The sequence below is a fragment of the Hypomesus transpacificus genome, unplaced genomic scaffold, assembly GCF_021917145.1.
Source record: "Hypomesus transpacificus isolate Combined female unplaced genomic scaffold, fHypTra1 scaffold_60, whole genome shotgun sequence".
Taxonomy (NCBI): domain Eukaryota; kingdom Metazoa; phylum Chordata; class Actinopteri; order Osmeriformes; family Osmeridae; genus Hypomesus; species Hypomesus transpacificus.
Window position 1 is genome coordinate 636834 of NW_025814033.1, and position 24037 is coordinate 660870.

The following is a 24037-nucleotide window of genomic DNA, read 5'->3' on the forward strand; positions in this document are numbered from 1 at the left end:
CATACAAATACATAGTAAAATACTTGAGAGTAACCACAGAGGATGAAAAGAGAGAAAGACAGAGAATAATCAGGACTTACTTGTGAGCTTGTTGTGACTAAGAACCAGCTGCGTGATGTTGGACAAGGTGACTGAAACATAAAAGACATATACAATCAGCCCACTATCAACAAGTCATACTTCAATATTTTCTGCATTTATATTCTACCATTCATCTCAAATTCTAAATGTTAGGCCTATTTGTGAACTGTTTGTAAAAGACTGACACTTGTAGCTATCCAGGTGTGTTCTATTGCTGATTTATATCATTAATGCGCAATATTTGCCATAGTAAAGAAAATAATTAAAATATAGATTTATTTTTTAACAGTATTCCAGCGGGCTGGAACAGACTAGCCTTAATGTCCTTACATAGTCCTGGGATGTCCAGCATGTTGGATATCCCTCTGTCACACATGTCCACCTCAGGTATATTCTTATCCCGACTCTCCTCCACAATTTTCTTCAAAGACTTTGACATCTTCTACAATTAAACATCACACATAGGGAGTCAGATGGCTGAGAGGTTAGAGAATCGGGCTAGTAATCATAAGGTTGCCGATTCGATTCCAGGCCAGACAAATTACGTCGTGTCCTTGGGCAAGGCACTTCACCCTATTTGCCACGGGGGAATGTCCCTGTACTTACTGTAAGTCGGTCTGGATAAAAGCGTCTGCTAAATTACATGTAAATGTAACATATACAAAGAATGTGAGTAGTGAAAATCGACTCCACGGATCGGCTAGGACGAGTTTAAGTGCAGTGAGATGTGAAAGTTAAGGAAAGCAACACACTTCAAAGTCTTTTCAGAGAAGCAATCGTATTGTATCTTTTAACAGAAAATCCTACCTTTTAGTCTGCAATGGATAATGGGTAAAAATTGCTCTAAAAAGGTACGACTTTAGCTAATTATTTTGTAGATAGAGCTACCACTACACACCCAAACGGAAGTCGATGTGCGTGCCATAGAATTCTCAAGCTTCCATAGAAGGGAACTTCCTACAAACGGATGTAGGCTTTGTCAACAAAAAAAAAGAAGCTACAAGCGTAGTTTCCTTTTCCATCATATAACTTTTCAAAAACCATAAGACAAAAAGGAAAGTTTATACAGTAGGATCAACGGCTTGGTCCCGCATAGAGCCGTATGTTTGTTGTCTGTGTAAGCAGGATGTTGCAACAGAAATATGCTCCGCAGTGAAACAATAGGGCAAGCCGTTTTAACATTTCTTTTTATAAACAAGGCCTACTAGTCACTTTTAAAGTTACTAGTTCTTATTCTTTAGTTACTAGTAACTAATCCAATAGTTACTAGTATCTATTCCCGTTTTACTAGTAACTTTTCATTAGATAGTAGGCTACCTATTTTTTGGGTAGGCTACTATTAACTAATCCAAATCTTACTAGTATCTATTCCCGTTTTACTAGTAACATTTTAAATTCTACAATCAAGTAACCATTTTTATTCGTCATAAGCAATGACGAGTAAAAACGCAATTGTTAGTAAGAATAGGTGCGTTCGACATGGACTGCGGCTGCATGAAACGACCGGCGAGAGTAGCCGATTGCAGTCGGGGAGGAGTTGAAAACGGCTGTGTGAAGTCGGACATTCCAGCTTCTCGTGGTTTGCTGCGTTGATGTCAGTCATGGCCGATCAAGCGCTGTTTGCTTACTTTACTTTATTTATAATTTAACTTAGTCTTTCCATTAGTGAAGAGGCTGACTAAAACCCTTTCTTCAACACATTTTTTATTCAATTTAACTTTTTTGAGCGTTGGCGAAACTGAAGGTGTCCAAATATTCCAAAACACGCGTCAAAGTTGTCGTGTGTGAATCTGGCCAATCATGAAATAGCTGTGTCGTCACTTGAACCCAAGCCCCCACCCCTCGCCCCTCGGCTTCAGTGGCGCCATCAGCGGGGGGGCCGGGGGGGCCACGACAAATTTGCTGGCCCCCCACTGGCCCCCCCATCGCGAGTCGCATATTGTCTGTCATCAAGATTTTTTTTTTAATGGAAAATGGGATTTCAACTTCACTGTAGGACAAATCAACGTAACACATTTTAAACATATTTTAACCACAATCTACGATTGAAACACTTCGTCATAGAAATCCAAGTGTCTCCCCACTCAGATCCTTTCACGTATCTTCACACTCAGAGCCTGTCATCCCTCCCCCCACAAGAGGTTGCACTGGGCCAGGTTAGAGTGCAGCCTAGAAGCGGGAGTTTATCGTTGATCGTCGACCAAGTTCAAGGAACAAGTGAGTACAAATATTGAATAAACTGTTTTTTAATTTTAAATGACCTATTTACAGTAGGCAACCTCACGTTGGTAAGCTACAGTAGTTATATAAATCGGTATTTTAGGAGGGCTGTCTTACCTTGCTAGCTAGTGCTAGTTAGTTCAGACAAGGTTACTTCAGTCTAGAGAGTAGCCTGTACCAACTTGAGCAATTTTGGGCCGATCACACCGAGAGTGTATTTTAAGACATTGCACTTAAAACCCCATTGTTTGCTATGGTACGTCAGTACAGCTCTGTTAAATTACATATGCGCTTTTTGTCGTTTTTGAGGCAGACGCTTTTCTAAATACACTCTTGAGTGTTAGTGTAAAGGGCCCTATCGTCCACTCTAAATCTCCAACGTTCGGGGCCCCATTATCGTCCACAACCGTTTCTTCCGTTAATTTCTTAAATAAGATATGCAGCAGCAACGAAAGAAAGTAACTCATCGATATGTACACATCTTATATTGCTGCACACCAATTACAGCTTCTTACTTTGAGATTTGAGTATGTAAATACGTTCTCAAACCGTATGTGTAGCATCTGTCTTCCGCAGCGTCAAACTGACATTTCTCCATTGAAAGTGGTTGGGTGGACAATAATGGGACCCCCTGGCTAACTGCTAAAATCAGGAAAGTAACATTTCTAGGTATATCCTGATTGGATTTCAAAACCGGAATGTTAGGTGTGTGTCTACATATTAAAGTACAAAGCTGTGACATAACTTTTTAAATTAGTAATATAACGACATTTTGGTAACATTTCTAACGAGCGTCGAGAGCTAAGTGGACGATAATGGGACCCCTTATGCTAGTGGTTTCGGCCTGTAACTGAAGTTGAACTTGGGACTGTTAGAGTATCTGGATAGCTGGCGTTGTGGGATGGTACTGTATAACGTTAGCTAAGGTAGCTACAATCAGTAACTGTATGTCAATTTGCAGACAATGAAAAGAAAGTCCACGTCGGATATTGCTTATTTTTTTATAAAGAAAAGTGGTTCTGGGGAGACGCAGCAGAGCGTTAGCTCCGAACCCAATGTTGTTGTCGAAAGTGAGGATACCATTGGCGTCAGTGAGCAAGCATCACAGGTAGAGTCAGAGAGGGAGCACGACAAAACAGAGGCAGAACATGACAGCGACGCCCAGACACTGGCAGCATCAGAGTCAGCAGTTTTGCAGGATAGTGTGGAACAGGTAACAGAAAAAGAGGTTGACAACCAAGCGAGGCAGGACTTAGCTAACGCTGTTCTATCCGTTCCTGGACCAACAGGTAAAGCTATGAACGTGACAGAGCCCCTCAACATATGAATTGCTTGGGAGCATAACATTATTACATAAAGCCTTCTGATTCATGTTTATTGGTAGTTGAGTTTGAATAGTCTTAGTATAATTGTTTACTTGTTGATATTACAAATGTAATCGGTAATTACTTTAAAGAGGGAGTAGCAACTCTTATTAATGTTGTTATTTTAAAATTAAAGTGACTGACTTTCCGTCTTGTTTCATCGTAGATATATCCCAGTCAAGAGATGAAGGGCCTAAACAGCCACAACTGAAGCTTTTCCCTCTGACCCTCCAGGGAAATAGAAGACGGAGCTTCATGAAAGAGTGGTACAGTAAGCAGAAATGGATAGAATACTCGCAAAGTAAAGACTCTGCGTACTGCTATGCTTGTCGGCACTTTAGTCTCCCTTCTTCAGGTAATTCAGTGTTCACATCTGAAGAGGGGTTCAGAAATCGGAAAAAAGCAACTTACAAAGATGGGGGTTTTGTTGGCCATGCAAAATCTGAATCACACTGTAATGCTATGTTAGCATGGGCAGAATATAACAAGGTGACTGCAGGCGAATGCTCTCTCTCAGCCTCATTAAATGCAGAGTATAATAAATGAGTGAGGGAAAATAGAGAATACATAAAAACTGTTGGAGAAACCTTGCTCCTCACAGCCACGCAAAACATTGGACAGAGAGCACATAATGAAACAGAAGGTCAGAACAAAGGAAACTTTCTTTCTATCATGGAACTGCTAGCAAAGCATGATCAAACAGTCAAAAGAAAAATGACATGTCAAAGAAATGCTACATGCCTTGGTCATAATACACAAAGCAAAATTATTGATTGCCTAGCTGAAATGGTCCGTTCCGCAATAATTACTGAAGTTAAACAAAGTCAGGTTTTCAGTATTATGGTTGATGAGACCAAAGACATTAGCAAAAAGGAACAGATGTCTTTTTTAGTGCGTTATTATTACAATGGGTCAATATGTGAAAGTTTTCTCACCTTTGAGGCAGCAGAACGCCTCAATGCTGCAGCACTTTCACAGCAAATTATAGAAATACTACAGAAGTATGGCCTTGACTACAGAAACCATCTAGTTGGGCAAGCATATGACGGTGCCTCTGTTATGAGTGGGAAGAACAGAGGTGTGCAAGCACGCATCAAGTCAGATGCCCCCTTAGCTTTTTATGTTCACTGCAATGCACACTGCTTGAATGTAGTATTAGTTGACAGTGTGAAATGCATCCCTGAAGCCTATTGTTTCTTTTCTCTTTTGCAGAAACTGTATGTTTTTGTGTCTGGGTCATATGTGCACCAAAGGTGGTTAGAGGTACAGAGGGAGATGTTTCAGGGGCCCCCGAAAGGTTGCAAAGGCTGATAGAGATACGGTGGGCATATAGGTATAAAGCTTGCTAGACAGTGAAGGACAGACTGCCAGCTATCATGCGTCTACTAAAAAAAATTTCTGAAGAAAGAAATGGTGACAGAGCTGTAGAGGCAAGAGGTTTATTGGCCCAAATAGATCTGAAGTTTGTTGGACTCCTTGTTACATTAACCAATGTCTTTGGTGAAATAAATCATCTATCAGATGTTTTACAGTCCCCACAACTCAATTTGGGCACAGCTGTTACCCTTATCGACTCTCTTGCTGAAACTTTGAATAGTTATAGAGGGCTCTCACTTTAATGATATTTGGGACAGTACTGTGACCCTTACCGAGCAATGCAACATCGGTATTGGACCTCCAGGGCGTCAGGTCACACCAAGCTCTAGGCTTGAAGGTTACTACATTTCCACTCCAATAGCTCAAAGACAGGTCAACACTGATAAGGAATCATTTCGGGCAGATTCTTTTATTCCCATTATTGATGTGCTTCTCTCTGAGGTGAAGAGAAGATTTTCAAAAGAAAATATTGTAATACTGGAAGGGATACAAGCTTTGAATCCCTGCAGTTCCACATTTTGTGAGAAGAATGTAGTGTTACCATTTGCCTTACAATATAAATGCAGCACTGAGGATCTAGAGTATGAGATTCCTCAGCTAAAACGGACTCTAAATGGGAAGAAATCTAGTGGTTTGAAAACACCAACCAGTTTATTAGAGCTTACTGTATTTCTTGAGCCATATAGGGAGATGTTCAATGAAATGTTTAAACTATGCAAAATAGCACTTGTGTTACCTGTGAGTACTGCAGCCTGTGAGCGCAGTTTTTCAGTGCTTAAGTTAATTAAGACAGCCTTAAGGAATACAATGAGTGACGAGCGGTTGAGTAATTTGGGGGTGTTAAGTGTAGAGTCAAGAAGGGCTAAGGCCATAAATCTAGAGGATTTTGTAAATGTGTTTGCCCAAAGACACAAAAACAGGCGAATAAAGCTGTTTTGAAAAGAATGTAAACGCGTCAGTAGTCCATGATAATAAAGGTTTTATTTTTTTCATTTGGGGTCTTTTGAACATATCTTTTTACTTATATATTGTTTATGTTTATAAAAAGGCACAGCAAGGGCCAAATAAAGCTGCATTGAAAAATTGTTTGTTTTTGAACTGTATTGAAATTAAAGGCCATCGGGTAATATTTTAACTGTAGAAGGCTTGTTTGTTTCCAGTTAATGTGTTTCTTATATACTAGTGTAATAATTTGACTAATACTAATTCCTATTGGTCCAGAGACGTTCTCAAAAGTCAATAAATAAATCAGTTTATTGACTTTTGAGAACGTCTCTTTTGGACGTCTTTCAACAATTCTGGTTGAAAGAAATAGCTCAAATACGAACACAGCGACTAACAACAAAAGTTAATTTCTGTGATATCTCAGCCATAGTTGTTCTGTTCACGAAAGAAAGTATTTGTTATTGAAACTCCACAGTTGTTGATATGTTGCCTTGGAGATGTAGTGACGTCACCAGTGAGTGCAAGTGCAGCTGCTCCAGATTCGACATGTTTGATTGGGATCTTTCTACGTATTGTTGTAGTATATAAGAAACCAAATGTTTACTCTTCGACCGGTCAGCAAACGCTTTGTCGCCTCGATTTGTTAAAACGATTGGTTTGACCTACGGTCTCGGTTAACAAACGTTTTAACAAATCTCGGTTTACAAAGGCGTTTGCAGACCTGTTGAGGAGTAAACATTTGCTGTTTATTACAATCAATGTACTCCTTCAAGTTAAAGCTGTTTATATACTTTTTAAAGAAAATGACAACTAGCCTATTTGAAGAACTGAATTGCCTGGATACAGATACATACAACAAAGAGGATTGTTGTGAAAACTAAACTAGATAGTTTGAGACATTGTCTCAGTTACAGTGACTTGCTAAAGTAGGCAAATGGTTAATAGAAACATAACATTTCATAAATATTTCAGTAAATCAAACAAATGCAAGACCCAGTCACAGTTAAATACAGCTACCAAACCAACGTTAGCTAACATCGCTAATGGATAATTCAAGTTCGGTAGGCTATCCGATTTACAAACACAAAGCTGGTGGGATGGGGTTAAAGAACATGTGGCATGTTTTCTGAAAAATACGGTAGCCTACCAGTAAAAGACCATAGTATATCAGTATGTTATTATTAATGCTCACATTGACATCTAACCTATTAAGTACAAGAGCAAAATATACAGTGCCCTCCAAAAGTATTGGAACAGTGAGGCGAATTCCTTTATTTTTGCTGTAGACTGAAAACATTTGGGCTTGACATCAAATAATGAACGTGAGACCAGAGGTCAACGTTTCAGCTTTTATTTCCAGGTATTTACATCAGGATCTGATGCACAACTAAGAAAATATCACATTTTGTTTGAATCCACCCATTTGTCATGTGATCAAACGTATTGGAACAGATATACTTAAAACATATTTAAGTGAATAAGACTTAATATTTAGTTGCAAATCCTTTGCTTTCAATAACTGCAGCAAGTCTGTGACCCATTGACTTCACCAAACTTTTGCATTCTTCCTTTTTGATGCTTTCCCAGGCTTTCACTGCAGCCTCTTTCAGTTGTTGTTTGTTTTGTGGGGTTCCTCCCTTCAGTCTCCTCTTAAGCAGGTAAAATGCATGCTCTATAGGGTTTAAGTCTGGAGATTGACTTGGCCAGTCTAATACCTTCCATTTCTTGCCCCTGATGAACTCCTTTGTTGTTTTGGCAGTGTGTTTTGGGTCGTTATCTTGCTGCATGATGAAGGCTCTGCCAATCAGTTTGGTTGCATCTTTCCTTAAATTGGCAGACAAAATGTTTCTGTAGACTTCCGAGTTCATTTTGCTGCTGCCATCATGTGTTACATCCTCAATGAAGATTAATGAGCCCGTCCCAGAAGAAGCCATGCAAGCCCAAGCCATGACATTACCTCCACCGTGTTTCACAGATGAGCTTGTGTGTTTGGGATCATGAGCAGTTCCTTTCTTTCTCCAAACTTTAGCCTTTCCATCACTTTGGTAAAAGTTAATCTTTGTCTCATCAGTCCATAAAACTTTGTCCCAGAATTTTTGAGGTTCATCTCTGTACTTTTTGGCAAATTCCAGCCTGGCCTTCCTATTCTTCTTGCTAATGAGTGGTTTGCATCTTCTGGTGTAGCCCTTGTACTTTTGTTCATGAAGTCTTCTGCGAACAGTAGATAGTGATACCTTCACTCCTGCCATCTGGAGGTTGTTGCTGATCTCACTAACAGTTGTTTTAGGGTCTTTCTTTACAGCTCTCACAATGTTTCTGTCATCAACTGCTGATGTTTTCCTTGGTCTACCTGTTCGACGTCTGTTACTTAGTACACCAGTAGTTTTCTTCTTCTTCAGGACATTCCAATTGGTTGTACTGGCTATGGCCAATGTTTCTGCAATGGCTCTGATTGATTTTCCATCTTCTCTAAGACTCACAATTGCTTGTTTTTCACCCAAAGACAGCGCTCTGGTTTTCATGTTGTTTTCACCTCTGAATACAGTCTGCATAGACAAAACCTATCTTACCCAATCTGAACCTGAGTGTAGACATTCAGTGGTATTTATTGATTGAATAATGTATGTAATAGGACACACCTGGGCAACAAAACACACCTGTCAGTCACATGTTCCAATACTTTTGCTCACGTGACAAATGGGTGGGTTCGAACAAAAAGGTGATATTTTCTAATTTGTGCATCAGATCCTGATGTAAATACCTGGAAATAAAAGCTGAAACGTTGATCTCTGGTTTCACATTCATCGTTTGATGTCAAGCCCAAATGTTTTCAGTCTACAGCAAAAATAAAGGAATTGGCCTCACTGTTCCAATACTTTTGGAGGGCACTGTAATTCCTGAAATGTGTTTTGGTTTTGGTGTGCCACCCCAAGATTTTCCCTTGCCCCATCTGGCCACCCCTATGAAAAATGTCTGGGGGCGCGCCTGCTCGGCTTGAAGCAACGGCCCCGGTGGATGTAGGTGGTATTGCATTACGGTTAGGTTTCCGACTCTTCCGGTCGTTTTTATTCTATTAACTCCAGTCAACATTTACAAACTATCTCCCCCAATAATTTTTGTTCGATTCTCGAACCTGGCTCATACTACTAGCTTTTTCATAGAATAATTTTTCCCGATTTTTGCTAAATTTGAGACCAATCCGAAATGGGTAAACAAGCAGCCCATTTATTTGCTTACGTCATTAAAAGTTGCCTGCAAATGTGCTGGCGGATACTAACAGGGCACGAGCACAAAAGTTCACATTGGCCGATAGCCGATTTACATTGAGCTGAATGAGCCATAGACTTATATTGAATGAGCATAGGGAGAAATGGCTTGAATTGCCTGCCTTGTTGTGGCAAGTTTAGCACATCGTTGTCACACATACATGAAATGTTGTTAATATAGTTTATTCCCGTTATTTTAAAACGGATTGGATTTTTCATAAAAACGTTCATGACATGATGGCAAAGATATTATGTTAAGCGCGAGCATAGATTGTTGACATGTCTATCTGGAGCAAAGACGAAGATTAATACTGTAACTGTTAACCACAATAGGAAATGATATATATTTAAATAATATTAGTCTTGCCTTCAGAAGCTTTTGTTAAACACACCCATTATTCTTTTTTTGATCGTGCCAGACTGCTTTTGTGGGACAATGAAGGTCCTCAGTGACTATGTTCCACCCCCACTTACATCTGATGGTAACGTCTTGTAGCCTATATGGTTCTATGAATATGCCCCTTTCAAAGGCAAATGTTCAATAAAGTATATTTTAGACACACTTCTCGAGCTTTTATTTATTACATTATTAACATGTCTTGTTAGAACACGTTATATCCATTAATAGACGTTTGGTTTTCTAGGTTGAACATATAAAACACAGGCCACATTTCCACACCGATGATAAATTGAAGGCAGTGTGAATTTCGTGGCATTTCGTTTGAATATAAAGTTGACAGTAAGCTATGGTAAGTCTGCATTATGGAAGATTTCGGTTACTTAAATAACTATTAAGCTTTCTTTGCCTGGAGAGAACAACGACGGAGCTGTTCATGTTAACAGTTTATTTCATCCGATACAATGCATTGGAAATCATACTCATATCACGAAGAAAAAAAGCAAAATATGTATGAGATGTGTTCCATCTAGAATAGCCCTATATTTAGCCCTATAGCCTATTTCTAAAAAACAAGTAGAAGGAATACTATACAGTGACAGAATACATTTCCGTTAAGTTTGCATCATGTCTTTGATTCTTATCGGACTTTCTGCCCATAGATTCTGCCTTAGCTCACACGCTCGGAACCATATAAATCTGTGCTCGCGACTGGTTGTCGCAAAGTATGACGTGTACAGCTAGTTGCAAGCGTGCCCGAGGTCTCGGAGCTAGGGGAAAAAAGAGCCACTGTTTAAAGCTAGACCGAAAGACACGGAAGTGGAAATATGGCCGCGCCCAGTCTCGCGCTCTCGCTTGCCTCACTGCGCCACTGAGCACTTTTCATAGAAATGAATGGGGACGCCATTTTGGAAGACAAAAGTAGCTTACTCTAGTTATATTAACTCTATGCTTGAACCGTGCAGTTGCTCTTGAGAAAATGCGCTCGGCTACACAGCCGGCAGTTCTCGAATCGATCTCACGGTACTTTGATGGCGACGTCACAGTGACGTGTCCTCGGCGCCGTCTCAAGTCGGACAAATAGTCTAACCAGAATGCACTTTTTCAAGTCAGCCGCCTGCAGCCGGCTGCGGCGCCGCATGAAGTCGGGTCATGTCGAACTCACCTAATAATTGACCGTTCCCCAGGGCCACGCCCCCTTAGTTACTGTTGCTACGTCTGACACAATTCCCGAAATTGTCAACCCAAAAAGCCATGGCAAGTACGGGGATAAGCGATAGCTGTCAGTGGGAGTGAGTATTTTTGGAGTAATACCACTGCGGTATCTTCCAGATCCAGGCAGAAGGGACGGCAATATGCAGTGGAAGGATATATTAAAAATATTAAAATTAGCAACGAAGAGGAAACAACAACAACGAAGCCAAGGCATACAGGTCTCAACCCAGCTAGCAGGGTGGAATCGGGCCGATTCCGGCAGAATGTCGGGACAAACGGCTGAGAATCGGACTTGGCCGACGGCATTGGCCCGAGTCTGGCCCGATTTCGGTGGTATGAGTTCTGGCGAAGATGCGGGTATTGAGCTCGGGCCAATTTCGGTGAGAGTTAACTGGCCCGACTGTTCAAATAAGAGGGGATGCGTCATGATGCACATGTGCTGCAGTGGTAAATTTGTCAAAACTTTTTGAGGCGTACGTGTTGCTGCCATCACATTCAAAACTACCTTATTTACTTAAAATGATACATGTAATCAGTTTAAACATTCTATGTTCTGTAAATAACATATAGGTTTATTACATTTGCTAATCATTGTATTCTGTTTACTTTATTTTACACAACGTTCCAACTTTTTTGGAATTGTGGTTGAATGCCATTGCTATTTCCAACTCTGCCCCAGCATGTCATAGCCATCAATGTTCTCATCTGCAGAAAAATGTGTAGATTTAATAAATGAGACACTGAACTGGAAATATATTTCTTTATTTACTATCAACAAGAACAGAAACAATCATAGGTGATGTGTAATTTTTAGCAGGCATTCTTTGTATAGCAGACCAACGCTGTGTAATCACACACAATGCAAATGTGTGTTTTAATTATTTTGTTAAGTGTTAATATGATCCAAATGTGTTGCATTTACTAAGACAATTCATCAAATAATCTCAGTTCTTTCTTAATGAAGCCAATTGTCATTTTGACAAAGAATACATCAGAATCCTCATATAAAGCAACTATAGAAATTGCTGAGTACATTTTCATGCAGAGTTTGCAGCTCAAAGTTCTGTCCATAAACAAACACGTAAGAAAGTATGTGCAGATATGGTTTCAACATGATCTATGATAGCCCCCCACTGAAGCGTCACAGCTGGCAGTGGACACATCTAGGACTTCAGACTCCTGGCCATGAACATTCCCTGCTAGCTTACATCATCCAGTTTTACATTCTGGACCAGTGGGTTCTTTCCTGTCCATACCATCTCTTTCAAGGAGCTTGGTGCTCTCCCCTTACTGCTCAGAGACCAGGTAAAAGCATGAACCACACAAATGATCATTTGCAGCCAATTTTACATATGTGAATTTTGTGAATTCTAATACAAGATCATTTGTCATAGGCTTGCTTTCTACAACCATGGCATCAGGTTTCTACAACTTGACTGAAGGAGAGAGTATATGAACAAGTGAGTAATTATGATAGCTTGCTCCATTAATAAAGTACCAAAACATTAAATAACTAATTAAGTAAATCAGACCAGAATTGCATAGATGCTACGGTATGTGCAGTATTATACATATGGTTTGCATTAGGGGTGGAACGGTACATGTATACGTACCGAACCGTACGGTACGGGCGTCACGGTTTGGTGCATGAAATTACACAGAGAGTACGGTACATGGTATAAAAATAAATAAAACTTGCGTGCAAAGTAATTAATGTAATGCAAAACTACTGTAAGATACTCGTGTTCTTTAGGGACATCTAATCTGTAGCTCTGAAGCTCCAATTGGCGCCGCTGCGAGTCAGAGATACTCTAGCTAGCAGCACTAAGGACGAGTATGGCGAGTGGTGGCGACCCACGAGAGATAGAGGACCCGTCGGCCTTCGGTATGAACCGAACCGTGACTTCAGTGTACCGTTCCACCCCTAGTTTGCATACCAATATACATATACTGTAAGTACACAACCATGTGCAGTGCAGAATATGAATATAATTTACATGTAAATAAAAAGTGACTAAGGATGTGGTTTGGGTGTAATTTTGTGTGGTCTGTGGTCTGTGACTGTTCGTGAAGGAGCAAAGAGTCCTGTACTGCCTCCCAAGATTCGGTGGCAACCAGTCAGTGGTTAAGGTCCTCTGCAGGCTCTCCTCAGGAAGACCAGGAGAGCTCCTCAGAGATGTGGACACCCAGAAACTTGAAACTGGTAACATAAATGTACATTTTATTAGGCTAATGCTAGTTTTACAGTAGATCAATATCTCTACATTAAGAATTATTGTGGTCCAAAGTACTTGAGAATACATGTAAACGTTATAGGCTATTAGTGACAGAGTCCATGAGTGGAAAACCAATACTTGTGCATTTGTAAATGTATTTGTAAAATATCCCCTGTGCTACTTGTGACACAGTACTGGATTATATAACACGTATGGCATTAAAATACAGGCCTAAAATATAGATTTTCCCAAAGTAAAATACACTGCAGTGCCATCATGTAAATAAAATCATCATAACAGCAATGGGCACATCATAATCCCTCTTAGTTACAAAACAAGTGTTATACATCTTGTAAATCCTGAACATATTTTGTAAATCCTGAACAGTTGTAGGCTACTCTTACAATCTTAATTGACTGATTCATCCTACTCAGTGCTGTTTTATCTTATCTGATAATGTTGGTTATGGTATATGGTTTACCAACAAATTCAAATGCTAACGTCTTTCTTTGCAGTTGTTGGTGGTTTTCATCGATATAAGACAGAAAGATTAATGCATTGTTAGAATTGTAGTTTTACTGTAGTATAGTCGTTTAATAATTTAAATAGCTCTTAAGTTTTTGATAGTTCTTGTTTAGCTAGTGTTCCGACATACACTGATAAAATGAACTTTATGGTAGAGTAAAATATATTAACTCAATTGTCATAAATTGTACATTATTATATTAAGTTTCAGTGTGTACTACAATGTTTTGAGTAAGTATTTCAATATATACGCATTTAATTCATGTAATAAACTAAATGTGTGGGAAGATTACGTTTTAGCACATATTTATTAATACAATTTAAATGATTTAGAGTCACTATAAATACACCAAAAAATACTAAGTAAATTTTAATCAAAAACTAGCCCTTTCATCTGCGCTTGCGCCCTTGGACTTGAGAAGATACGCGCGATTTTACTTCGGTCAGAGACGGTTGGTTCAGAGAATGTAGAAGTGCTCTGGTTGGGTTGAACAGCATCCATATGTTATCTCTGGTGAGTTTTACCTTTCTTTTTAAAATGTGTAATAATATATGGGTCATTTTGTTAGCTTCTTGTTTGCTTGTATACTATTCACAGCGAAATTAGGCTAGACATAAGTGATTTATCTGTGCTAGCTGTAATTGTTAGTTCTAGATAGCTACAGTAGCTACAGTAGTTAGCTAGCTAACATACGTAGCTAACAATGCAGGAAAGCTCCGCTATATATTTAACTTCTATAAAAACGTAAGGCACAAAAGTGTAGAGGGAGATTATTCACAAGCAGAAAAAAGCAATTGTTGCTAGCTTTAACTAGCTAGCTGCACATGGCAAACCATCGCTATCAACGTTCTGGAAAAAATAATCATGTCAGGTTAACTTAAATTTAGCCATCAATGTATCTCTAATTTAGTATTTCAAGATGCCTACTTTAGTGGATGAGTTATGTAAATGTCACTTGAATGAATTTACAACATGCTGACCAAACCAGGGTATATACTGGAATATAGCTAACTAGTTCATCTAACCTTTCTGCACTCGGTAGCACGTGTCAGCAGCATGATTGCCAGTTCCTTGTGCTACCAGTCAGCAGCAGGATTGCCAGTTCCAGCAAACATTTCCAGCCCAAAGAGTGCTCAAAACCAGCCCAAAATGCCTGAAAACTAGCCCATTAATTTTTGGGTGTACAAGTGTACAAGTTAAACATTTATCCCCAAAAATTATAATGTAAAAATAACTGGTGGATTAATATTTTCCTTATTTTCTGCTATTCTCTCTTTTTTCGTACATTGGCTATTCTTTAAGAGCACTTGATAAGGAGACTGACAGTAATTTAACATGTTTCTATCAACAGTAATCAGTGAGTTGGAAGGGATAGGTCAGAGGAGTGATTGGCTGTAACATTAGTAGGCAAGTAGAAATCTGTATTTATGAAACAATATTACTGTTTATCTTCAATGAAATGATAATTTTTTTAATATCACAAATTGTGTGTTCTTTTACAGGGTGACCTTACGGTTAGGACGGGTCCAGGGAGGAAGTCCATTAGATGGATGTCATCAGTGAGAAACCGTAGGCATACTATGAGATGGTCATGCAAAAATTGCGAATTTAGGGCATCAAAACGTTTAGAGCTTTTAAAGCATTATAGATTGAAACATCTACACACCGGTCAGGGCCGGTCACTACCCTGCTTGTACTCTGATTGTCCTTGTTCATTTAAAGGATGGGGTGCACTTCGCACACATTTGTCTAGAGATCATACACCAACTGAACAGTTTGAGCAGATAGTTTCATTTTCATGTCTTGTATGCCATTTATCTAGTTTTCACACAGAGAGGCAATATTTTGAACATCTCGGAGCTCACCTGAAAAAGCACGAAACTCTTCATTGTGTCTTTAAAGATTGTGACTACAGTACTAATATATATTCAACTTTTGCTTCACATAAAAGTAGAAAGCACAATCCTCACTGCCTTGATGATTTTAAACATACTGTACTTTCGACATATTCAAGTCAGGCTACAGAGGATAGTAGTGTGTTGGTAGAAGAGCGTGAAGTTACTTCAAATGAAACGCTTGTCAGAGAGCATGACGATTTAGTTAAAGTCATTGTTGATAAGCTTGGTTCCTTGTTGCTTAAATTAGAATGCATCTTCAATGTGCCTAGTAGATGTATAGATGACATTGCAGAGGAGCTTCAATTTATTACTTGTTCAGCATCCTCACCCATTATCAAAAACATTGTCCATACTACATTTGAAAACCATAACTGCGCTGTTGAAGAATTGGTGATCACAGAATTGGTGAATAGCATTTGCCAATTGAATCCTGTAAGTGCAGCCTTTAGTGAAGAAGGTCCTCTTGGCACAGCATACCAGAGAAACAAGTACTTGAAGGAACGTTTCTCTATTGTTGAACCGTTAAGAGTATATATTAGATGCAAAAGAGGGAAGGACTTTTCAATATGTACCAATTTTGCAATCCTTGTCACAAGTTCTGAAAAATGTTGACATTCAGGAGAAGCTGTTAAAGACTGCAAGACGTTGTGGTTCTTCATGTCAGTATACAAGTTTTCATGATGGTTCCCACTTCAAAGAAAACAGCTTTCTATCTGGAGAGGAGTTAAGACTTTCAATTTTACTCTACTGTGATGATTTTGAAATATGTAATCCATTAGGAACCTCTCGTAAGAAGCACAAGGTAACAGGTGTCTACTGGGTGTTGGCTGATATTCCATCTGTATTAAGGTCAACATTATCTTCCATTTACTTAGCTGTTTTGTGCAAGGCAGACGACGTAAAGAAATTTGGCTATCCTCAAGTGCTAGAGCCATTATTAAGTGATTTGAAAAGCTTAGAAGAGGATGGTCTTTTTGTACCCTGTTTGGGAAAAATCATAAAGGGCACTGTATTTTCTGTGATTGCCGATAACCTTGGTGCCCACTCAGTCGGGGGGTTTGTTGAAAGTTTCAGTGGGTCATACAATTGCAGATTTTGTGTCGGACAGCGGTCCCAGTTTCAGGAACTTGAAGTCAGGACAGGAGCATTCCTTGGTAGAACAAAACAGCAACACCAGTTGGATGTTGAAGCAGCATTGGCTAGTAACACCCATAGCCATGGAGTTAAAAGGCATTGTGCAATTACTCAAAGGTTAAAGCATTTTCATGTGACAACAGGTTACCCACCGGATGTATTACATGATTTACTTGAGGGTATTGTACCTGTAGAATTGGCATTGTGTTTAGATATCTTGATCAAAAAAAAATATTTCTCTCTTGAAGAGCTCAATAGTATCATCAAGAAGTTCCCATATAAGTGGAAAGACAGAACAAATTGTCCGATACGTATACCACCAACCTTTTCCTCTCGTAACACCATTGGTGGTAACGCACATGAAAATTGGTGCTTACTGAGGTTGCTTCCACTTATGATTGGCTCTAAAGTACAGGAAGAGGAACAGACATGGCAGTTGTTGATGACACTCAAAGATGTTGTTGAGTTGGTTATGTCACCTACCCACACAGATGAAAGCATTGGTCACCTAGATAGCCTTATTGCTGAGCATCGGCGTAGATTTAGCAGTGTTTTTCCACAAAGAAAATTGATTCCAAAACACCATTTTGTAGAGCATTACCCGCAGCTCATTAAAGCATTCGGCCCAATAGTGTCCTTATGGACGATGAGGTTCGAAGCCAAACACCGCTTCTTTAAGAAGATAGTGAGACAGACAAGCTGTTTCCGTAACATTTTAAAGTCTATGGCAAAAAAACACCAGTCCATGATTGCATACCATCTCCATGGTTCAAATGTCAATAAACCTGCTGTCTCTGTATCAAAGATGTCAAGGGTTCCATTAGAGATTGTAAATGAGAACATACAAGAATTTCTATCACAGAAATTTCCTGAAGAGACAGTTGTTCATTTGACAAACAAGGTAGAATCTCAGGGCATCAGTTACAGTATTGGCATGATGTTGGTCTATGGCAACACTGGTGGGTTACCAGACTTTGCTGAAATACTACAAATCATGATAGTTTGTAACAGTGTCGTGTTTGTAGTGAAAATGCAAAGTACATGGTACACTGAGCATTTTAGATGTTTCAAGGTGGAGTCCACGAGCATTGTGAAAGTAATTCATCAATCACAACTCACTGACATGTACCCACTTGCTACATATACAATCAAAGGCTGTCGAATGGTTTCTTTGAAACACTACATCTGCTTGTCAAACTAGGTAAAGTTTCACTATAAACAAAAGTTTTCATGAATACTGCAATCATATGCTCTAGCCATGTCTTTTTTTCCTCTTGCAGTTCTGCTTTCCCAAGGCTGTGATGTCTAACCCCAGTCAACTACGTGTCATTATTGAAGAGACTGAAATTCACAAATTAATCCTACCAGATGGAATTCCTAGTACCTTAGACGAACTTTTGGCAGCTGCGAAGCATAATTTTGATCTTGAAGGGAGTTATGCAGTAATGCATATGGACAAAGATTTTGATAACCAATTCTTTACGTTAACATCTACAGATGTGGTCAACGACAAAGACACTATAAAACTAGTGAAAACAGATCCTTCTATTATTCTCACATTGAGTCCCATCAATGAGCCTGCTGCTTCTTCTTCTCCAGTGCCACTTTCTTTCCAGGATGACAGTTCCTCAGTTAGTTCATCCGATACCTTGATGTTACCACTGTCCCCAGACTACAGATCAGAACCGTGGCCAACTACTTTTGTGATACCCACTTTTTCATATAATGTCGAAATCCCCCTTCAAGCAGGAAATAAGGCTTATGAAAGTGATGGCTCACTCCTTCAAAATCCAAGCATGAACTCTGACGTACTTGAGAAACTTGCTGAAGCTATATTTCAGTACACTGCCTATCCCACTGGACGTCAAATACAGGCAGTTGTAGAAGCCCTGTTGGCAAAGCATCCTTGCCTAAGGGAGCCTGGAACTTCATATTCAGGCATGTACGGGTGGCAGCAGCGTCTTAAATACAAGATGGCAAATTTCCGTTCTAAACTGCGAAGGCGTGAAGTACATTGTCCTGAACTTGACATCAACTCATTGAAAAGGAAATCTCCTGGGGAGAAAAATCCAGCCAAAAACTGTAAGAGACCAAAGAGAGCAGAGGTAAACTACCTTCCTCCACATCCAAGTGGAGAAACTAGCAACACTCTGGAGATGGAGAGACTGCAGCTTCTTAATGAGGTAAAGAAGAAGAACAACACTAAGGTGATAGCAGAAAAAATGGCCAAAACATTCTCCTATCGAAGGCTTGAGGTTGTGAGTGGTAGTCCAGCTGCCGATGACTTCCAAGAGAGATGGCCAGCTTTGTTTTGTGAAGCAGAGGTAGGTGAACATACAAACCCCTTTATTTACCCCTTTTAAAATGTAACTTTAAATACTTCTCAATGTTAAGATTGGAAGCCAAATTAGTGTTCCTCTTAAAGTGCAGAATTTCCTCGTCCTCTTGCATGAGACTGGTTGGCCTGATTCCTGATGTTGTACTTGTGAATCTTTTGTCCATTCAGATCAAAGAGGAATTCAGGAGAATTACTACAATTTCCCTGGAGCAGAGATTCATGCACAAACTGGATCACTACACACCAAGACTTATTTCCCTGATGAAGGCCAAGGGAGGTGTCGTGGGGACCAAGCTGAGGCCGCTCCTGGACAAACTGAGTCAGGTGTGCTTGTTCACTTTTTGGCAGGGGAGACTCACACATACACAAGCACTTTGCCGAATGCGTACACATAGCACAAATCCTCACACTATAGATTTTTAGATGCCCCTATATGCTCTATCCACACATAGCTTGAGCTTAAATCTCTGCTTGTGTTCTAACTCCAAAAACCTACATCCTGTGATTCAGACTAACACAACATTAATCTATTCACAGCACCAAAGCATTGAAACGAAACGTGAAGCTGTTATCCGCAGCCTTATACTGTACCTTGCAGAGAAAGAAGAGGACCTTTTTGAAGATTGCCAAGTAAAGCCTGATTTTCTAAATACATATTTTATGACATGGTTTGAAATTGAATGTGTTGTCATTTCAAGTCCAAGGTAACCCTAAAGTAAAAGATGTAAGCCAATTTAGGGATCAAGATATTCCGCTCTGCTCAATGTAAAATACTCTTAACAGAATTGTCTGAATTTTTTGTGTGAACGTATGCAGGAGGACAGCCGCAGTGATGCCACTCAACACATCCTGAAGATCCTTGTTGTTCATGGTGCTGATGGAGAGGATCCAGTGGATGTGTCCATCCTTCTTGAAGGCAAGGAGATGTTGCCAGGATGCGGGAGTTCTGCTAAAGCTTGCGCGCTGGTCATGGGGCTGATTTATGCCCTCAACCTGGCATACCCCCCAACACTGCGCTACACTTTTGAAGTTTTTCAAAAACTTTTCCTAGAACTGGATGGGATTAAGCTGTCCCCAAAAATACAAGCTTTCAAATGTAAGTTGCTGTCTTAAATGCTACCACCATGGCAGGTGCAGTCAATCTTGTTAGAGCTTATGACAGTTTAGTTAACATATTATACTCTACCACAAAGTTAAGAATTTATTAGTTTGAAATCCAATATGTCAGTTACACACAGACATGATTTAAAAAGGAAATCTACGTTTCTTTTTTTATTTTACCACGCACTGTCATGAAACACTTTATTTTTTATAAACACATGCAGCTTTAGAGTTCATCAGGACATGTGTTGGCTTTTTGATGAAGTAACAATCTGTTGAACCACTCCTTACTGTTTGAATGCATTCACAAAGCCTGTTGGCAGAATTTATTACTTGCATTCCTAACCCAAATACATGCATTTTCTTTAGTCATGTAAGCCTTGCAGTTGTTAAAATGGTCATGCTAGACACCTGAGTGTTTCACAGACTTCTGATTTAAGAGTTTTTGGCTTGTACCTTGTGAATTGATAGAGCAGTGATTTGATAACATTTATAAAAAAATAAATTTGGACAAAAGAAAAACTGAATAATTGTATTTTGTGTGTGATTTGTGATGCAAGTATATTGAATGCATAGGTAATGATAACATTAATTTGGTAATATTTATCAAAAGATAATTTGATGAAAATGTCCATATTGTCAATAATATAACTTTATTACTGACTTATTTACAAACAAAAATATAATAATATCCTCTTAATTATTTCATAACAGTAAATATTACTGTCATAAGATTTACTTATTACGTTGAGCACAGCAGATTTCCTGTCAGAATTTTTTTATTGACTTTACTTAATTGTTTTAAATAAATATAACTCATACAATACATATAATTAAGTAAGCTTTACTGTATCCCTACGAATGTGAAGTTTAGTGGTAAGTACGTTTTACTAGGTTCAGGCTAATGAGTTCTACTTGATATAAGAGCAGTACAATTTACTTGAAAAGTACTAGTGCAAATTGTTACGAGGATTTTATCAAGTATATCTTACAAGTTTTTTTTTTCAGTGTAGCTCTACTGTAGGTTTGTTGTGTAATCTTTAGCGTAGCTTATAATAGTGAAGTTTACAGTAGGGTTTTGTATATTTAGCGTAGACTAATCAATTGTTTTATAGTATCAGTGTTGTGTAGTTTCATTGTAGGTTTTGTATTTAGGTTTAGCGTTAGTTGCGTATACTCAATGTTTTAGCTAGTCCAAGTTAGTTGCTACGGCCTACCTAGCAATTTCTGTACAGTAGCTACCAGTACAGTGACCAACTGACACACCAATCAACAACAATTGCCAGGTGAGTACAGCTAGCCTACACGGGTGTATGCAATGTTATTACGTGAAGTATTTACGGTTAATGTAGGAATTAACTTAAGTTAGGAATTACATTTTTCTTATTATAACCATTTGGTAAGGTCAGGTTCCCTATGCTAATGTGACAGTTGGAATAACCTTTGAACTAACTCGGTACAAACAAGTACTGTAAATCTTTTTGTCCAGTTATAATCAACAAGCGGCAAGCTGATCGCACAAGATGGCTGTCTCGTGAATTTGTGGCTAAACATTTGGACAAAAGCCGTTATTTTGATCGAGAGATCCCAGACCCTCTGTACAAATGAAATGTACGAGGGTCTGGTTAGGACCAGGCTAACTTCTACTGGCCGGGCATGCCTCTTTATGGATAGACCTGTAGCTACTAACTTGTTATATTTATAGTAACCGATTGGTCGGTCCATTCTACAATTTTAAAAGCTATTGTAAAACCACGACTGGGAGAACTGCTATAAAATAAACGAGTAGCTATAGTACTAGCTCGAGCTACTACTGTACGTACTGTACAAGTTAGCTCTAGCTTTGTCTACTGTAGCTCAGTACTACTAACGGAACATTAGCCAGATTTGCCATCGTTTTCGAGCTACGACACTAACGTAACAAACACACTGTGTTCCATAATTGTAATTAAATATGACTTGTTGCACATAGTAATGTTATTTATATTATTATATTATCACGCTTACCTCGATGTTGAACAGTTCTCTTCAACGTCGCTGTCGGTTGCTCATGTGTAGTTCTACAGTACAGTAATGGCAGAGCATTCTCTGGTACTAGCTAGTATCTTTAACCAGACAGAATATGGATGAGCATTGGCAACGGCAAATGTCAATTACTTGAAATGACCATTCAGAAGCAAGTTGTCGTTTGTGAATAGCTAGTTCGAGAGTCAATCGGCCAATCAAAAATCATGCACTTTCCATTGTATTTTATTATTTCATCATATAATTTGAAACGGCACTTAATTAGTTGATTCTGTTCTGAGAAAAAATATGTGATTGTATTCATTTGTTAAAACATGATCTTGTAAAAATAATTCTTTCAGTTTGAGGTTTACCTGGAATACTGTTACAGAAAGGAGTCACACATCACGTCTTCAGCACAACAGGAAGGTGAGTCAAACACACAAACATACAATGTGTTACAATATTTACGGCACCCCTTGGAAACAATGAGTAAAAAGTGTTGACTTGTTTAGTTTTTTTGTATTAACTTTGTTGTTATTCAGATAAATGTCTGATACACACACATACAGTGGAAACAAATAAATAAAGATCAGTAGAGGGCTGGGGTTAAACCCCAGATGGACCCTAAAACATGTATTTCTGTCAGAATCTATTTTAGAGAGAAAATGAAAAGGAGGCAACCTCCATTAACAGACTCCGGAGTCAGGCGGAGGGCACGCTTTGCATTAGAAAAACGACTCCATGACATAGCAGACGACTCTCAGTTAACAGAACAGGCGGTAGAAAACAGGGCAGACCCATGTGACAACACCAATGACAGCGATGGCAACCATGATTGTAACTCTAGGGTTACTCCTCAAGTGGAGGATGACAATTCAGATGACCATCACACAGACATAGAATGGGGGGGAGAAGAAATGGTTTCAGAGTCAGATGCTAACACTGATGAAGAGCATGTGAGCCTTTTGGACAGCTTAGCCAATTGGGCTGTACAGTTCAGTATTTCTTTGGTCGCGCTCACAGCACTCCTTACCCTGTTGAGGGTGTACCACCCAGAACTGCCAAAAGATGCTAGGACTGTCCTCAACTGAAATTAATTACAAAATACAAGAAAAATGTGGTGGGTTGTATCAATATACAGGTATCTTGGCAGCGCTTCGGAACACCTTATCTCAACATATACGCAATGTTGCTGATGGCTTTAAATTCAAGCTGCAGATTAATATTGATGGGTTACCTACGGTGGCCCTGAAGTGCAAATGACACCCCCTAATATGAGTACATCCCCCAAATGAAAATACTCCCCCCCAATAAAAGTCAACTCCCCCCAAATCGGATGACTTGTTCACCTCCCCCAATACAAAAACGCGCTCCCCCCCCAATACGAGTCAACTCCCCCCAAATCGGATGACTTGTTCACCTCCCCCCAATACAAAAACGCGCTCCCCCAAATGGAAAACAACATTACATTAACTCAAAAACACATTACATTAACTCTGAACGGAAAGGGTAGGTACTACACTTTAGCGCTGATTGGATGCAGTAGGCCAACTGACAAGAAATAAGAAATTGATTGACAGAAGTACAAAATGCAATAGCCTGACAGAGTTACGTGCACCAGAACATTTATTTGGGTATCGAAGCATGTAGCATAGGCTATGTATGCAAAAGCATAAACTGCAGTGTTAAACGTAAACATCGATAGCCAAACAACTAGTCCACGTAACTCTGTCATTATCATGAAATTAATCGTTTTGATTGGAAGGAAAGAGGAAACATTAATGTTTACAATTCAGAGTCATTACACTACTCTTTATTTTAATCAGGGTCATTCCTATGAAATAATCTTAGTTCAATCAGGAGAGACCTGGATAGTGAAAGATATTTATTACAGCATAATAAATGTACTACAATGTTTGGAGCTTGGACCTCGCGGGGAATTATATAAATCA

At 39.2% G+C, this 24037-nt stretch overlaps 2 protein-coding genes and 1 long non-coding RNA gene across 4 annotated transcripts in view; 1 reads left to right on the forward strand and 2 right to left on the reverse strand.

Moving 5' to 3' along the window:
* Window positions 1-1235, reverse strand: part of rsu1 (Ras suppressor protein 1) — a 96492-nt gene extending 95257 nt beyond the window's left edge. Inside the window, exons 1-3 of one of the 2 annotated variants that reach the window (XM_047017402.1) lie at window positions 889-1235; window positions 412-523; window positions 81-131 (exon numbers count right to left, since the gene is read on the reverse strand). In XM_047017402.1, the coding sequence (XP_046873358.1) occupies window positions 81-131; window positions 412-520 (160 nt within the window). In that variant the 5' untranslated portion in view covers window positions 521-523; window positions 889-1235. The remainder of the gene's footprint in view (window positions 1-80; window positions 132-411; window positions 524-888) is intronic. The other variant, XM_047017400.1, reaches the window with a different exon arrangement.
* Window positions 1236-11285: 10050 nt separating this feature from the next.
* On the reverse strand, window positions 11286-22515 carry LOC124465569. Its single transcript, XR_006955847.1, has 3 exons — window positions 22457-22515; window positions 22086-22183; window positions 11286-13065 (listed from the first exon to the last, which is right to left on the reverse strand). It is a non-coding gene; the product is annotated as an uncharacterized LOC124465569 (long non-coding RNA).
* Window positions 13079-22075, forward strand: LOC124465568 (sterile alpha motif domain-containing protein 3-like). Its single transcript, XM_047017431.1, has 5 exons — window positions 13079-14120; window positions 17920-18963; window positions 19146-19301; window positions 19515-19607; window positions 19794-22075. The coding sequence occupies exons 1-5, from the start codon at window positions 14109-14111 to the stop codon at window positions 20088-20090; spliced, it is 1602 nt and encodes a 533-aa protein (XP_046873387.1). The 5' UTR covers window positions 13079-14108; the 3' UTR covers window positions 20091-22075.
* Window positions 22516-24037: the final 1522 nt, after the last annotated feature.